This window comes from Taudactylus pleione, unplaced genomic scaffold, assembly GCF_031769625.1.
Source record: "Taudactylus pleione unplaced genomic scaffold, aTauple2 ptg000322l, whole genome shotgun sequence".
NCBI lineage: Eukaryota > Metazoa > Chordata > Amphibia > Anura > Myobatrachidae > Taudactylus > Taudactylus pleione.
Genome location: NW_028284723.1, coordinates 4,701,028 through 4,719,012, shown reverse-complemented (window position 1 = coordinate 4,719,012; position 17,985 = coordinate 4,701,028). Strand labels below are relative to the sequence as shown.

The following is a 17,985-nucleotide window of genomic DNA, read 5'->3' as shown; positions in this document are numbered from 1 at the left end:
TTTTAAAATGTGAATATGACTGAATGGGAGATGTGATTAGACGCAGAGAGGAGATGCTGGGACTCACAGAGCAGGAAGCTACATTGCCAAGGGATGTTTCTTGTATAACGGTAACCACCGGATACATTGCCCTGGCCAGCGGCGCCCCCCCCTCTGCTGGGCTTGCCACAGCATCAAGGGCAGGTGGCCTGCTCGACCCCCTAGCTACACCACTGTTAAACACAGTTAATTGTATGCTGATTTCAAATTCTCATGGGAATTTTAGAGAAAAGTTCTTCAGTAAAATCACAAAAGGTATCATTAAACTGTTTGCAAAAAGTATGACTAAAATTAGACTAAAATGAAAACTGAGGTCCACAGACTAAATATTGACTAAAACAAAGCAAAAAAGAGAGACTAAAATGCAACTTTAAAACATTTTTAAATAAGCGACTAAGACTAAAACTAAATTTAAAATACAAGTGAATGTTTAAAATTGTAGAATATTGATGCTAAAGCAACATGTGGAAGAAACACATTTATGCTGTTACCTACAATTCATTGATCAGAATATCAGGAATCCAGATCTTCTCTGTAGGAATGGAGATTTGTGTCACGTTTTCATATTCCATTGGATCCCAGGTGAGAAACTCATCCACCCAAAACTATTAAAAGCACAGAGTGAGATCCTCAAATCAGCAGTATATATTGCTTACACAAAATATGAGCAACCAATACGCAAAAAGCCAAAAGTAATTGAATTTGTGCAATAACACTAGCAAAGTGCTCAGTAGAGTGCTGTAGTATTTTGTGATATTTTTTATTTAAATCAACAAATAATTTTTAAAAGCAGCTTTCAAAAAATTCTCTCTCCCCATCGAATCGAGCTGGCACTATACTGTGTATATTATTAATGCAATTTGACTAATACAGCTGTAGCTACTTTTTAGATTTTAGACATTATGTGGATTGCCCATGATAGCCATATAATGGCTGACACATAGTAAGTACTGCACCAGTTCACAAAGTGAATCTTGGGTGACATTGCTTCGTACATGCTGAGATAGCAGATGTACAAAGATCTGCATGAGTTTGGTATTTAAGAGCGTAATGTTGGCCAAGTATAGTAAGAGAATGTTCGTGCTACTGAGATCACATGCAGACAGGGAAACAGATGCATTTATGCTTAAGAATGCCATATTATCAGCCATATTATTAGCCATATTATTAGGAGGCGGATGATGATAATGGGTTGGGTATGGGATCCCAACAGTCAGAATCCCGACCCAACTAGGTAAGTGTCTAATCCCTAACCCTCCACCCGGCAGCCTAACCCTAATCCTCCCCCTTCAGCCTAACCCAAGGGATTCTGGTGCCGGAATTTCACCGGGATCACAACTACATCCCATGATAAGGAATAATTACTCTGTCCAGTACTAGTGAAACACGTGTGATTGGAAGTCTGCAAATACAGTACAGATGCTAATAAGCACTTTCTTAGTTGCTTGTGCATATTATGCTTTTGTGTGTGTATTTTTACAACTTATTTACTTTTTGTTTGGTGTGCAGATAAGGCATACAATTGTTTCTGGTGTATTAGAGAGGCTTTTGTATATTTATTTATGCCTATTAACAAATGTGTATTTAGCAAGCAACAAAATGGGTAAAAATATATTTATTAGTGATATGCCTGGCATAAGTTGTTTGCAAGTGCTAAAGACACACTTTTTTCATGCAGCTTCTTTAGACCATCAGGTTCACAGTTTAAATGAAAATATATTTGGGGGAGATGTATCAATTATCACATATAATTTGCGATCATCTCCCCCTCTATTTATCTGCATACCAGCATTTTAATATCGCTGGTATGCAGGATCACCTACTTGCCGGAATAACTCTACTGCTATAGAGCTGTCCCAGTGATGCGTAGACTTCCGGGTATCGAACCCAGGGCCTGAACTTTACATGAACGGCCATCTGCAAGTTGCAGGTAATGAAAGGAAACCTTTGGATTCCTCTCTGGAGAATTTAGTAAAAAGAAGCCTACAGGCTTCTACAGCCAATATCATCTATTGATGGCGTTGGGCTAGCGGGAACAAGCTCCAGAATGGTTCTGAAGCATGATGCATGCAGATACAATACAGTCATATAGAATCAGAGATATGTGCTGCAGACCTTTTTCAAATGGAATCGGTCCAAATCCTGACATGCGGCTGGCCAACAGAGGAGGAAATCCTGATCCTCCCCAGGTAAGTATAAACTAACCTATTTTTCCCCCTAACCCTCCTTTAGGGTGCCTAACCCTAACCCCCCCCCCCCTCTGCCTAACCCTAATCCTTCCTCTAAGTGCCTAAACCTAAACCCCCCTTCCCTGCCACCTAAACCTAAGTCCCCCAGGCGGGTGCCTAACCCTAACCCCCTCCAAGGGTGCCTAACCCTCCCTTCCCCTAGCCTAACCCTAACCTCCCAGGGGGTGCCTAACCCTAAGTTCCCCCCAGGAGCCCTAAACCTATCCCTCCCCCCCACGGCTGCCCGCTGCGGCGCCTGGCATCCGCTTGATCGGGATGCCGGGCGCCGGCCTCCCGACGTCGGTAAAATTACAGGCGACTAGATTTAGACGACTGTCATTCGTCCGTCATCGGGATTAAATTGTCTGGAAGCCGGCGGTCGGCATTCCGTCCCCCTGAGATCCCCGGCTTGGCCTAACCGGCTTGGGCAGTTAATGCTTTGGACCCGGAGCCCCGGTGAAAGGGTCTCCGGGCTGTGGCACTACAGCCCGGCTGTTTAGGGTCTGTTGCTGGTTTTAAATATAGGGGGGACCTTATGCAATTTTTTCCACCCTATATTTTAAATCAGGACTATCCCTGCAGCCTGGTGTTGGTTTCTAAATTACAGGGGAACCCTACACATTTTGTTCCCCGTAATCTTAGAAACCAGGACAGACTGGCAAGCCTGGGGCTGGTTATGCTTTAGGGAGGGGCCCTATGTCATTTTTTTTTAACCTCTTTTAACCCGTTTGTTGTACAGGTACAACACAAGCAGCTTACACATATCTCACTGATATGTGCAGGCTGCTTGCTCAGGAGAGATTTGCAGAGAGAAGACACTGCAATCTCGAGTGAGTCATCTCCTGCAAAACCAGCTACTCGGGGGAGAAATCTCCTGCAAACCCTGCTACTCGGCAGAGAAATCTCGGTCTGCTTCACCATCGGCCATCTCACTCTCAGCCAAACTCCCTTCTTTGCAAATTTGAGTTTCAGGAGCTTCAAATAACCCGAGTTTAGGTGAAGCTAATCGAGTTGATAATAAAGCAAACTCTCCCAGACTCAATTCTTAGTAAATTTACCCCTTGCTCTTGTTGTCTTGCACCAGTTTTTCAGCACAACTTTAAAAAGTTTTAATGCCTTGGAAAATTTATTAATAAAATATCTAGACAAAAATACCAAATAAATAAAATAAACACAATAATAAAATGATTAGACAATTTAAAAACATGTATTTCACTAAACATAATTTCATTACCAACAAATTTAGTATACGATAGCTACAAGGAAGAAGAGTTCAGTTATTTTACCTGTCTGTACCATATGTACGTTGTGAGCACTTGGTTTTTCTCATCCTGGGGAGAAAGTGAATAAAAATATAATATTATTGAAAACTGACTGTAGTATAGGAACTTGGAATATAAAAAACCCAAGGATACTGACTTACAAGTGTCGGTATCTTAACTTTGTCAGGATGCCGGCTTCGGGATTCTATACGCCAGGATTCCAAGCGCCGGCACCCTGTACCCAACCCGTATTGTAATACTGTGCACATCTGTCATGTAAAGACGACCTCAAGATACACACAGTCATGCATAAAGCTCACAGACTCAGGGGGAAATTTACTAAAGCAATACCCATTATATCCAGGCGCTAATAGTCAACCATAAGGTGTCAATCCAGTATTAATTATAAATTACACAGATGCTAAAAACAGCTGCAGTACCCTCATTTGAGTCCATGGACACTCACTAATATACCCTTCTAGTGTTTTTTTTTTTAGCGGTTTTCAAACTGCCGCATTTACTAAACTCAAAACCACCGAGAAACCTCCAGAATTATGAAAGTTTGCAAACCACCACCACCTCGATTTTATCTTGTTAGTATATTCTCATTAATCATGTGTGGTTAATTTAGCCACACTTCAAGGATTCCATCCCCCAGGCTAACAGGTTATATATACCTGACTATAGTCAATGACTATAATCAATGTGGAATTGTATGGAGGTACTCTCATTAGTCATTCACTGCCCAGCACATGACTAAAAGCAGATACTTATTACACCCTGGTATTGGATATTTTCCGAACTTTACTATTCCGTCATACCTTAATATATACAGTACATAGTGAGGGCCCCATTTACCAAAAAATTTAAATACAGCTGCATATTTAATTTAGTAATGCAGTGATAAAAACAGATATGCCACTGGTATTCATCATTACTTACCTCACCGGCGAGGACCAGGGATAATCTCATCATTGTCTGGATCCTCCGCTCAGCTGTGGTCATTCTGTGCATGTGCATGGCTGTATAAACCAGCAGTGCCTGGAAGGCTTCACTGAAGCCAGAAAGGCTGCTGACAGGTCCCCATTGCCAACAATGGGGACCACAACACTCTCGCCATCTAAAGATGGTGAGAGCAATACAGTGACAAACAGTGATAATCTTAAACTGGCCAAACACTAGACCAACTTTCATCAAACCAGCCAACTAGTTGGTTGGTTGGTTGGAAATGAAATCTGGTAATGTATTAACAGATATAACCAACTTGTGATTGTCATTTGCACCCATAATTTACAAGATTTTCAAACTACCAACAAACTAGTTGGACGGTTGGATGAAAGTTGGTCTAGTGTATGGCCAGCTAGACTACTGCTGTTTGTTGAATCCTGAAAGGATGACATAACCCCTGTTAAATGGGGTCCTCAGTATTGGAATTGTGGATACCGCAATCCTGGATATGATACTTACCATATATGAAATCTGTTAATAAGATCTGGGTTGATTGTATTTTTATGATTTTTACTATTTATGTCTTTATTGTTTATTGATAAGAGAATATTTTCCTTTGTGTTTATTTACTTGCGTCACACTCAATCTCACTAAATATATTTATATACTATGTGCTTTCTGCATCATTTTATGTGACTCTAATAAATGATTAACCACCCTTTCAATTAAGGATCAACAGTCTATATCTTCCTTTTACGTATAGATAATTATGTTTTTGTTATACACTATATTCTTCTACGAATATTGTTAGGTCATATTTTTTGCAGCTATTGCTAGGAGGTTACAGGTATAATTTTACTTGAGGATTACAATTATTAAGATTAGGGGTGAGCGGGTACGGATTTCTGAAATCCGAACCCCCCCGAGCCCCCCCGATCCGAGTCCGATCCGAATCAGGCTCGACTTTTCCCGCCTGACTCGGATCTGAAATTGAGGCAAAACGTCATCATCCCGCCTTCCGAGTCTCGCGGGTTTTGGATCCTATATAAGGTACCCACGTCGGCGCCATTTTCTCACTCGGCTGTGGACAGTGAAGAGGGAGGGTGGGAGTTAGGGCTGTGTAGTGTAGTGTAGTGTAGTGCTGCTGTTGTCCACTACTTCAAAGTCCATAGGGGCTGGCTGTGTTGTGCTGTGCTGCTGTTAATAGGGGCTGTGTCCACTACTTCAAAGTCCATAGGGGCTGGTTGGACTGTGTTGTGCAGTCAGTTCTCCATAGGGGCTGTATCCACTCCAAAGTCCTGTGCAGTGTCCCAGTCCTAAAGAGGTGCTGTAGTGTTGTCCAGGGGGTGCTCTGTCCATCAGGGGTGCTCCCCCCAAGTGCTAAAAAAATAATATATTTTCTGTGTTTGTGAATTGTGTGCGCAGTAGCCGCACGTGCATCAACAAAGTAGTGCCAAGCGTGCGCCTGTGTCATAAGTAAAGGGCCGGCTGGCTTGACCGTTAAAGGGTGCTGTAACCCCCGAAAGTACACTCCAGTCCAAACCAAAAAAAAAATTATTTTCTGTGTTTGTGAATTGTGTGCGCAGTAGCCGCACGTGCATCAACAAAGTAGTGCCAAGCGTGCGCCTGTGTCATAAGTAAAGGGCCGGCTGGCTTGACCGTTAAAGGGTGCTGTAACCCCCAAAGTACACTCCAGTCCAAACCGAAAAAAAATAATTTTCTGTGTTTGTGAATTGTGTGCGCAGTAGCCGCACGTGCATCAACAAAGTAGTGCCAAGCGTGCGCCTGTGTCATAAGTAAAGGGCCGGCTGGCTTGACCGTTAAAGGGTGCTGTAACCCCCGAAAGTACACTCCAGTCCAAACCATAAAAAAAAATTATTTTCTGTGTTTGTGAATTGTGTGCGCAGTAGCCGCACGTGCATCAACAAAGTAGTGCCAAGCGTGCGCCTGTGTCATAAGTAAAGGGCCGGCTGGCTTGACCGTTAAAGGGTGCTGTAACCCCCAAAGAACACTCCAGTCCAAACCAAAAAAAATATTATTTTCTGTGTTTGTGAATTGTGTGCGCAGTAGCCGCACGTGCATCAACAAAGTAGTGCCAAGCGTGCGCCTGTGTCATAAGTAAAGGGCCGGCTGGCTTGACCGTTAAAGGGTGCTGTAACCCCCGAAAGTACACTCCAGTCCAAACCAAAAAAAATTTATTTTCTGTGTTTGTGAATTGTGTGCGCAGTAGCCGCACGTGCATCAACAAAGTAGTGCCAAGCGTGCGCCTGTGTCATAAGTAAAGGGCCGGCTGGCTTGACCGTTAAAGGGTGCTGTAACCCCCAAAGTACACTCCAGTCCAAACCAAAAAAAATATTATTTTCTGTGTTTGTGAATTGTGTGCGCAGTAGCCGCACGTGCATCAACAAAGTAGTGCCAAGCGTGCGCCTGTGTCATAAGTAAAGGGCCGGCTGGCTTGACCGTTAAAGGGTGCTGTAACCCCCAAAGTACACTCCAGTCCAAACCAAAAAAAAAATTATTTTCTGTGTTTGTGAATTGTGTGCGCAGTAGCCGCACGTGCATCAACAAAGTAGTGCCAAGCGTGCGCCTGTGTCATAAGTAAAGGGCCGGCTGGCTTGACCGTTAAGGGTGCTGTAACCCCCGAAAGTACACTCCAGTCTAAACCAAAAAAAAATTATTTTCTGTGTTTGTGAATTGTGTGCGCAGTAGCCGCACGTGCATCAACAAAGTAGTGCCAAGAGTGCGCCTGTGTCATAAGTAAAGGGCCGGCTGGCTTGACCGTTAAAGGGTGCTGTAACCCACAAAGTACACTCCAGTCCAAACCAAAAGAAAAATTATTTTCTGTGTTTAGCCGCACGTATATATCAAATCGATATAACATAAATGGAGGACCAAACTTTCTCCGATAAAAATAAAATAGAGAAAGATCAAGAACCACTTCCTCCTAGTGCTGAAGCTGCTGCCACTAGTCATGACATAGACGATAACATGCCATCAACGTCGTCTGCCAAGGCCGATGCCCAATGTCATAGTAGAGGGCACATACAATCCCAAATGGCAAAGTTCAGGAAAATGACCTTGAAAAAGACATTTAAATCAGCTGAAGAGAAACGTAAACTTGCCAATATGCCATTTACGACACGGAGTGGCAAGGAACGGCTAAGGTCGATCCCTAGTATGTTCATGACTAGTGGTTCAGCTTCACATGACGATGGAAGCCCTCCTCCCACTAAAAAAATCAAAAGAGTTAAGCTGGCAAAAGCACAGCGAAGAACTGTGCTTTCTAAGAAGATATCACAAATCCCCAAGGAGAGTCCAAGTGTGGTGGTGGTTGCGATGCCTGACCTTCCCAGCACTGGACGGGAAGAGGTGGCTCTTTCCACCATTTGCACGCCCCCTGCAAGTGCTGAAAGGAGCAGCCACAGTCCACTTGCTGATATGCAAATTGAAGATGTCACTGTTGAAGTACAACAGGATGAGGATACTGGTGTAGCTGGCGCTGAGGAGGAAGTTGGCGAGGAGGATTCTGATGGTGATGTGGTTTGTTTAAATCAGGCTCCGGGGGAGACAGTTGTTGTCCGTGGGATGAAAAAGCCCATCACGGTCATGCCTGGGCAGAAGACCAAACATTCCACCTCTTTGGTCTGGCAATATTTCTATCCAAATCCGGACAACAACTGTCTTGCCATATGTACCATATGTAAAGGTGAAATAAGTAGGGGTAGGGACGTCAACCACCTAGGAACATCCTCCCTTATACGGCACCTGCAGCGCGTTCATAAAAAGTTACTGTCAAGTTCAGAAACTTTGGCTAAGACCGTAAGCAGTCCAGGGACACCTAAATCCCGTTGTCCTGTTGTATCCAAGCGCCTGCAAACCACACCGTCAACTCCCTCCTCGTCAATTTCCTCCTTAGTCAGGATCGGAAGTAGTCCTGCAGGCCATGTCACTGGCATGACTGACTCTCCTATCCGGGATTCCTCTGGAGGATCCTGCATTGCTACGCCTACTGCTGCCGCTGCTGCTGTTGCTGCTGCTGGGAGTCGTTCATCATCCCAGAGAGGAAGTAGGAACACCACTACTTTTACTAAACAATTGACCCTCCAACAGTCCTTAGCGAGGAGGATGAAGTACGACAGCAGTCATCCTGAAGCAAAACGTATAACTGATGTCTTGACTGCTATGTTGGTGTTAGACGTGCGTCCGGTATCCGCCATTAGTGCAGTGGGATTTAGACAATTGATGGAGGTAGTGTGTCCCCGGTTCCAAATCCCGTCTAGATTCCACTTCACTAGGCAGGCGATACCGAGACTGTACAGAAACGTCAGAAAAAGTGTACTCAGTGTCCTGAAAAATGCCGTTGTACACAATGTCCACTTAACCACGGACATGTGGACAAGTGGAACAGGGCAGACTAAGGACTATATGACTGTGACAGCCCACTGGGTAGATGTATCACCTTACGCAGCAACAGCAGCAGCGTCACCAGTAGCAGCATCTCAGAAACGCCAGCTCGTTACAAGGCAGGCTACGCTGTGTATCACCGGTTTCAGTAAGAGGCACACCGCCGACAACCTCTTAGAGAAACTGAGGGAAATCATCGCCCAGTGGCTTACCCCACTTAGACTCTCCTGGGGATTTGTGATATCTGACAACGCCACCAATATTGTGCGGGCATTACATCTGGGCAAATTCCAGCACGTCCCATGTTTTGCTCACACAATAAACTTGGTGGTGCAGAATTTTCTGAAAAGCGACAGGGGCGTGCAGGAGACGCTTTGGGTGGCCCGAAAAATTTCTGGCCACTTTCGCCATTCAGCGACTGCGTGCCGAAGACTGGAGCGCCAGCAAACACTCTTGAACCTGCCCCGCCATCACCTGAAGCAAGAGGTTGTGATGCGGTGGAACTCAACCCTCTATATGCTTCAGAGGATGGAGGAGCAGCAAAAGGCCATACAAGCCTATACATCCACCTATGACATAGGCAAAGGAGGGGGTATGCACCTGACTCAAGCGCAGTGGAGAATGATTTCCGTGTTGTGCAAGGTTCTCCAGCCCTTCGAACTTGCCACACGTGAAGTCAGTTCAGACACAGCCAGCTTGAGTCAGGTCATTCCCCTCATCAGGCTTTTGCAGAAGCAGCTGGAGAAAGTGAAGGAGGAGCTAAGACGGAGCGATTCCGCTCGGCATGTGGGACTTGTGGATGAAGCCCTTCATTCGCTTTGCCAGGATTCCAGGGTGGTCAATCTGTTGAAATCAGACCACTACATTTTGGCCACCGTGCTTGATCCTAGGTTTAAAGCCTATGTGGTGTCTCTCTTTCCGGCCGACACAAGCCTGCAGAGGTGCAAAGACCTGCTGGTGAACACACTGTCAGCTGAAGCGGAACGTGACACGTCAACGGCTCCTTCTTCATTTTCTCCCGCAACTGGGGCTGCCAGGAAAAAACTTAGGTATCCTAAGCAACCCGCTGGCGGTGATGCAGGGCAGGCAGGACCAAGTTTGGACATCTGGTCCGGACTGAAGGACCTGGCAACAATTTCTGACATGTCTACTGTCACTGCATATGATACTGTCACCATTGACAGAATGGTGGAGGATTACATCGGTGACAGCATCCAAGTAGGCATGTCAGACAGTCCATACCTGTACTGGCAGGAAAAAGAGGCAATTTGGAGGCCCCTGTACAAGCTGGCTCTATTTTACCTGAGTTGCCCCCCCTCCAGTGTGTACTCCGAAAGAGTGTTTAGTGCAGCCGGGAACCTTGTCAGCGAAAGGCGTAGGAGGTTGCTTCCACAGAATGTGGAGAAGATGATGTTCATCAAAATGAATTATCAGCTCTTCCAGGGAGACCAGCCTCCAGAAGGTACAGAGGGACCTGTGGTGGTGGATTCAAGTGGGGACGAGTTAATACTTTGTGAGGATGAGGATGTACACACTGAAGAGGGTGAGGAATCGGTGGATGAGGAGGATGAGGATGACATCTTGCCTCCGTAGAGCCAGTTTGTGCAGGGACACATTAATTGCCAGCTTGTTTTGTGGGGGCCCAAACGAACCAATCATTTCAGCCACAGTTGTGTGGCAGACCCTGGCGCTGAAATGATTGATTTGTTAAAGTGTGCATGTCCTGTTTATACAACAAAAGGGTGGGTGGGAGGGCCCAAGGACAATTCCATCTTGCACTTCTTTTTTTTCTTTGCATTATGTACAGTTTGGGGCCTAGTTTTTCTAACTGCCATCCTGTCTGCCACTGCAGTGTCACTCCTAGATGGGTCACGTGTTTGTGCCGCCCACTCGTGTCGCTTAGCATAGTCATCCAGCTACCTCGGTGCAACCTTTTGGACATGAAAACACTATTGTGAGGTGTGAGGTGTTCAGAATAGACTGGAAATGAGTGGAAATTAAGGTTATTGAGGTTAATAATAGCATAGGAGCAGAGAAACCAACAAATTCTGTGATTTTAGCTGTTTTTATGCTTTTTAAAAAAAAAATACAGATCCAAAACACAAAACCCAGAACCCAAAACACGGAAGGGTGGTTTTGGCAAAACCAATCCAGATCCAAAACACGAAGAAAGATCCAGATCCAAAACCAAAACACAAAACACGAAAAGTGGCCGGTGCACACCCCTAATTAAGATAGGACTATTTGTTTCTTGGTTCAGCTGGCTAATGGAAAATAGGGGAAACCCCACGCTGGTTTCCCTCTCAATTTTCCATGAGCAGTCCAGGCTGAAAGGTACAGGACTGGTTATCGATTTAGGGGGGATCCCATAACGTTTTCTTTTTTAACGCTTTTAGTTCTTTTAACCCTAAGAAGCCTGAACAGATCATAGTTATTAGCGCAGTATTCTCCCAAACTTGCCTGCCTCAGGCAGGTCTATTGTTTGGGTGGTTTGTCATTCAGTTTTCTGATCAACTTTTGTTCGTTTTCTGGTCAACTTTTGTATGTAAAAGTATGAATGTTTAGCCGATATTCTGCTTTGGTTGTGATTCGGTTTTATAGTTGATTTTATAGTTTGACTTTAAACCCAAATGAAAATCGACTACAAATAGTACAGAAACATAAAATCTACCAAAATCCACCTTTAGTAAATATACCCCTAGACTTTGATTTGGCATTGTAGAACAATTTTGTTGTTCAACCACACCAGTGTTGCTTTGGTCTTGTGATTGAGATCATTCTTCTGCTGAAAGGTGGACTTTCAACCAAGCTTTAGTTTTATAGCAGACTGAAGCAGGTTGTCTTGCAGTATCTCCCTGTATTTTGCACCATCCATCAATTATTACATTTTATCAAGTTGCCCAGTCCCCACTGAGGAAGAGCATCTCCAAATCATGATACTGCCACCCCCACACTTCACTCTTGTCCTGGTGTTTGCTGAGGAATGGACAGTTTTAGATTTGCAAAATACAAAGCATTTTAAAACTGGCACCAAAAAGCTGCATTTGACAGTAAAACCTTATCCCACATTTTATCTGAGTAACTCTGATATTTTCTGGCAACCTGTAGACATGCTTTGATGTGGTTGTACTTGAGTAATATATTATTTTCCAGCCACCATAAAGGTCTGTTGTATGCAGAGCTCTTGATATGGTTGACTGGTGCACCTTCACTCTAGTCTCAGCCACAAACTCTAAAGCTCCTTCAAAGTGATAGTTTGCCTCTCTATGACTTCCCTCAAAAGTCTACTTCTTGCTTTGAAGCTGAGCCTTGAGGGATGGCCTTTCTAGGAAGTGCCTGGGTGGTATGATGCAGCTTACATTCCTCACAATTGATCCAACAGTGCTCACTGGGATATCTAAGCACTTCCTATCTTGTGTATCTCTATAACTTTATCCGAAACTTTCCTAGAATGCTCTTTAGTCTTCATTTTTATAGCTTTCTTTCAGGTTCACAATACAAATAATGGGATGCAATCGGGAAGCCGGCTGACATTAAACCGACAGCCGGCTTCCCGACTGTCATATCCCGGCGAGGGTGAAATGCCCGGCGTCTAGATGTAGATGCCGTTCATTTCACCAACGCCAGGAGTCCGGCGCCCGGCATCCTGATCAAAGGGATACCGGGTGCCACGAGCGGATAGCCATGGGTGGGGAGGGTGAGGTTTAGCGCACCCGGGGGGGACTTAGGGTTAGGCACCCCCCAGAAGGGTTAGGGTTAGGCTAGGGGAAGGGAGGGTTATGGTTAGGCACCCCCGGGGGGGACTTAGGGTTAGGCACCCCCTGGGGGACTTAGGTTTAGGCAGCATGGAAGAGGGGGTTAGGGTTAGGCACTTACAGGGGGGATTAGGGTTAGGCACTTGGGGGGAGGTTAGGGTTAGGCACCCCTAAGGAGGGTTAGGTTAGGTTAGTCTATACTTACCTTACAACATTCGGGATTTCCAGCGCTGTCGGGCTCCCGCTGACGGGATCTGTTGAAGTGTCGGGCTGCCGCTCCCGGGAATCGAACCGCCGGCCATGGGGCCTGCGGTATTTCATACCGATTCCACAAATAATGTTAATTGAATTGGGGGATACTTTATTCATAAAATATGTACTTTTTTAATAACTTAAAGATAGAGGCTAATTGAAAGCCAACTGATAGGGAAATGTGTTTCTTCTGAGTACGCTCAGAGCTTCCACAGCACAAGTGTTAAATGCACAATGTATGTAACTAACAATTGTAACAGACAAATCTGTAAATTATCATAGAAGGTTGAATACTTTTGTAACTAACTGTATGTGTACTTATTCCTAAACATAAGAGGTGAAAGTGCTCCTAGTGTAGCATGATTAGCCTCTTAAGTCTTCAGTAAGGTGTCTATTACTGTGTATATATGATAAAGTAAAATACGTTTATCTGATAACAATTTATAATCTTCCAAATACAGGTATTCAAAAACACTGGTCACCAGGAGTATTATAAGAGAGAACACAATATTGGCTTATCGAAATACAGCTCAATGTCTGGAAGGATCTCCAAAATTGCTCTCCTATTTCACCATTAGAATCACTGCAGCATATAATAGATGTACAGTATAGTCCCAAAAAAAGTCCATAAAATCCAGGTAAAGGACTCAAAACATTAGAATTACAGTGGAAGGACACGCACAATGTTTTGTTTAACCATATTTCATCAGGGTTGGTTAAATGAAACGTTCCCTTGTTTCTCTCCCGTGTCCCTATGTCTCTCTCTTCTTCTCACTCTCTCTGTCTCTACCCCTGTTTCTTTCTCTCCATTTCCATCTTGCCATATCACCTTTTTTCTTTCTCTTTATTTTTTTCTCTGTACCCACTCTTTTCTTTCTGCCCACTTATTTATTGGCGGTGTGTACACACATTGCACAATTGCACAGACAGAGGGCAGCGTTTAGGGAAGGAGGGAACACAGAATCCCCCCATACAGCTTTCCCTCCACCAATGCATCCCTATCACAGCATGCACCCTACTGCATCCCCACCTCAGCCTGCCACCCACCACTGTATCCCCACCACAGTCTGCCCCACCGCAGCATGCCCCCCCACTGCATCCCCACCACAGCTCTCCTCCCCACAACTCTGCATCCCCATCCCAGTTTGACCCCATCATCAGCTGTCCCTACTACTGCATCCCCACCACAGCATGCCCTTCCACTGCATCCTCACCACAGCATGCCCTTCCACTGCATCCCCACCACAGCATGCCCTTCCACTGCATCCCCACCACAGCTCTCCTCCCCACAACTCTGCATCCCCATCCCAGTTTGACCCCATCATCAGCTGTCCCTACTACTGCATCCTCACCACAGCATACCCTTCCACTGCATTCTCACCACAGCATACCCTTCCACTGCATCCTCACCACAGCATACCCTTCCACTGCATCCTCACCACAGCATGCCCTTCCACTGCATTCTCACCACAGCATACCCTTCCACTGCATCCTCACCACAGCATGCCCTTCCACTGCATTCTCACCACAGCATACCCTTCCACTGCATCCTCACCACAGCATGCCCTTCCACTGCATTCTCACCACAGCATGCCCTTCCACTGCATCCTCACCACAGCATGCCCTTCCACTGCATTCTCACCACAGCATACCCTTCCACTGCATCCTCACCACAGCATGCCCTTCCACTGCATCCTCACCACAGCATGCCCTTCCACTGCATCCTCACCACAGCATGCCCTTCCACTGCATCCTCACAACAACATGCCCTTCCACTGCATCCTCACCACAGCATGCCCTTCCACTGCATCCTCACCACAGCCTGCCCACCAACAACCCTGCATTACCACTCACCACCAGCTGCCCCCTCTACTGCATCCCCACTACAGTCTGTCCTCCACCACTGCATCTCCACCACAGTTCCAACAGACATACACAGGTGTGTGGAGTGCTCCCCAATACAAGAGTCAGGACACAAGGATGACTGGCTGCTTTGGACAAAACTTCACCCTAGCACCTATTTGATAGGTGGACTATTTGCATTGTTTATGCCATCATGCTTCTTATTGCAGCTTTTTTCTTCTTTTTAACATGGCCTTTTGTATGTGTGTTGTAACAACATCATGTTTTTGCACTTTACTATAAATGAGTTTTAAAATTATTACTAGATGTGTTGGTTCCACTTTTTCCACTTTCTGCTGGGAAAATGTCAGTAAGAATAGATTTTCATTTAGATTGAAGCTGAACAAGAACTGTCATAACTCTGTGGTTATCCGCATAAGGGACACAAGCACTGGAGACCATGGAATAACCACTGCACTTAATCAGATTTATGACATCACTTGCTAAGTCAAAATTATTATAAGTAGAAGGTTAAAAGTATTTTCTGATGGATAAAAAAGGAATAAGGGATGAGATATATAACCATAACCTTAAGGATAATGATTATTTTATATTAAAAAAAGGTAACAGAGCAGCACTTTTTATTTACTATAAAGTACTACTTAACCATCCAAAAATTTTTGAATGTAAAAACATTCATTCAAATCATATACTGCATCTGATAATAAGATGATTTTAAAATAATTGTAAGGACAGTACTATCTCACCCCTTCTTTGGTTGAAAAACATTATCTAAGCTACTACATAGTAGTAAGGTTTAACTATATTCCACAGTGTAGTACAGTATGATTGTTTGACTTGCAGAAAGTTTGCCTTATAACTACACCTACTTCTTCCTTTTCTTTTTTACTCATGTCATCAAAATGTAGTGTGTGCAAATAACATAGTAACTCTATGCAGAAACTAATTTTCAATACTCAACGGACACCCCCCAAATAGTAAATTCAAGGTGTTCCATACCACATCGTTGTCTTGTCCAATGAGATTCCTCCAACAATTCTGCACAGCACAGTTTGCATTATAAAAGCTCTAGGTCATCTTTTAGAATAGCCAGCATGGGTGAGTACTGTGTCTCCTGAATGTGTTCTGCTAATTGGGGGTGAGGGTTTGGTATTTAATATGTCCTTTTTTTATGGAATTTTCCCTTCTGCCTTCTTATGTGTGTTCTGTAATCTCTGGAAATTACAGATTGTGCATTTGAGAAACACAGTGCGAGTACAGTTTTGCAATGTGTGTTTTTCAAATGAAGGATCCCAACTATAGCCTTCCTTTAAGAACTAGTAATGTTAAATCCCAATTTATCATAACAAGTAATACAGTATAAATGTTAACAATCACATTTGTAAATATTTAAAGTAAGTGTTATAAGTAGGGTTTAACATGCATATTGGCTTACTTGCACCTAATCTAGATGAATGGTGCAGTACTAGCAGGCATATTGCAAAATACAATGTTAATTGTAAAATGCTTTTCTTAACACCTCTCATGGTTAGGGAAGTCCTGAAAACATATATGTAAATTTAGCTGCCTATTGACATTAGCTAAAATTATACGGAAACTGCCAAATTTAACCCTTTGCCTTAGTCTGAAGCTTTTGCATTGATTCTTTAATACAAACCTAAAAGATACAAATAAAACATACAGATAAATAACATTTCCAATCCTTTGTATAGGTTACAGTTTGATCTAAAATGTATCTGTATGACTTTATGTATTTCATGTTTTAACATTTAATGCTGTACTCACCACTCCTAAAATTGCATACACCATGACATCTATAGAGACTGTGGTGGTCTGTCTCCAGTTGTACACCGGTCGCACACCCTTTTTGTATCCCGCCATCAGTTTGTCTGATAGACGCAGGAGGGTTGGCTTGGAGGAATTATCATGTGCTTCGAAAATTAAAAAACAGAAAATTCACACATCTATTTTAAGAATCTGTATTTTCCAATTTGTAATAAAAATGATCGCAATATACAAATTGGTATCAATTTGTGACTATGTCAGCTATAAAGCTGTACAGCTGATTACTGCAGTAGATATATGGCTGACTGTCTTATCCATACCATTTATTTATTAATTTATTAAACACACACAGCAACATCTGTAAGAGGAATAACGTCTCATATTCAATTACTGCAATTATTTTCCATTTGAAATAAAAATGACAATCCATTCCATTTAAAGATATCGAATAATTAGTTTTAGCAGCACACTGAATGATATAATCATAAAATAGTGTCTGTGTGCATAATGTACAGTATACCTATATATGTAATAAATGCATAATAAAAACATAAATAAAACAAACAAAAACATAAATAAGAACATAAGAAAAGACAAACAAATATGTTGATAGATATGTAGATGGTACAATTATGAAATAGTATGTTGACTTACCTGCACTTATCATGAGGAGGGCTGGGACAAGCACACTGTGGTGAATCCAGGTTTTTTTTGGCACCATTTTGGCGGCCAGTCAAGATAGCATCCAATGTACTCTGGTAGCAATGTATATAGCTGTTAGACCCTTCTTGGAAAGCTCTTGATATCAGAAAAGCATATTACTTCTTAGGATCTTCTTCATTGCAGAGACCTCACAGCTTCATCGAGCTCTGCCTCTAGACCGTTTCTTCAGTTGTCGGTGTCGGATACGTGATATAACCCTCGTTTTGGGCTTGTCAATCGGGCCCAATTATGAGGAGCTCGACCTTCTAATCAGAAAGAGGTTTGTCTCATGGTTTATTTTCTTTTACTTTTTAATTAATTGTTTTTTTTTTTATCTCTTTCTTTTCTATTTCTGCTGCTTAGGTTTTCTTTATCAATCTCTATTTTTCAGATGCTATTTTACAGTATTCCTTTGTCCTGTGCTAAAGCGTCCTCCTAGTCTGTATCTTTCCTATTCTTCTTATCCCTGTAAGTTGTTTTAACTATTATTTCTCATTATCACTTATACTCAGATCTCAGTCTATAAAGTAAACCAAGTACGTCTTACTGATCCCTCACATATCTTATTATCGAATTCTAGCAATACTTATCTTACTGTCCATCCATCGCTTCTTCTGTCCTTTTTTATTTGGTGTTCAGGAACTTTCCTGAATATGTTGCTCTGCTGTCCACAGCTGCCAGCTTGTCACTCCTCGGCGTGATGTCACCCTGTAATCTAAGGAGTCAGATGGAACCTATTGCCCCTGC

General features: G+C 43.4%; 1 protein-coding gene across 1 annotated transcript in view; it reads right to left on the bottom strand.

Moving 5' to 3' along the window:
* HTR3A (5-hydroxytryptamine receptor 3A) overlaps positions 1-17,257 on the bottom strand; it is a 34,821-nt gene extending 17,564 nt beyond the window's left edge. Inside the window, exons 1-4 of the mRNA XM_088443020.1 lie at positions 17,191-17,257; positions 16,537-16,682; positions 3,554-3,598; positions 535-644 (exon numbers count right to left, since the gene is read on the bottom strand). Of these exons, the coding sequence (XP_088299146.1) occupies positions 535-644; positions 3,554-3,598; positions 16,537-16,682; positions 17,191-17,257 (368 nt within the window). The remainder of the gene's footprint in view (positions 1-534; positions 645-3,553; positions 3,599-16,536; positions 16,683-17,190) is intronic.
* Positions 17,258-17,985: the final 728 nt, after the last annotated feature.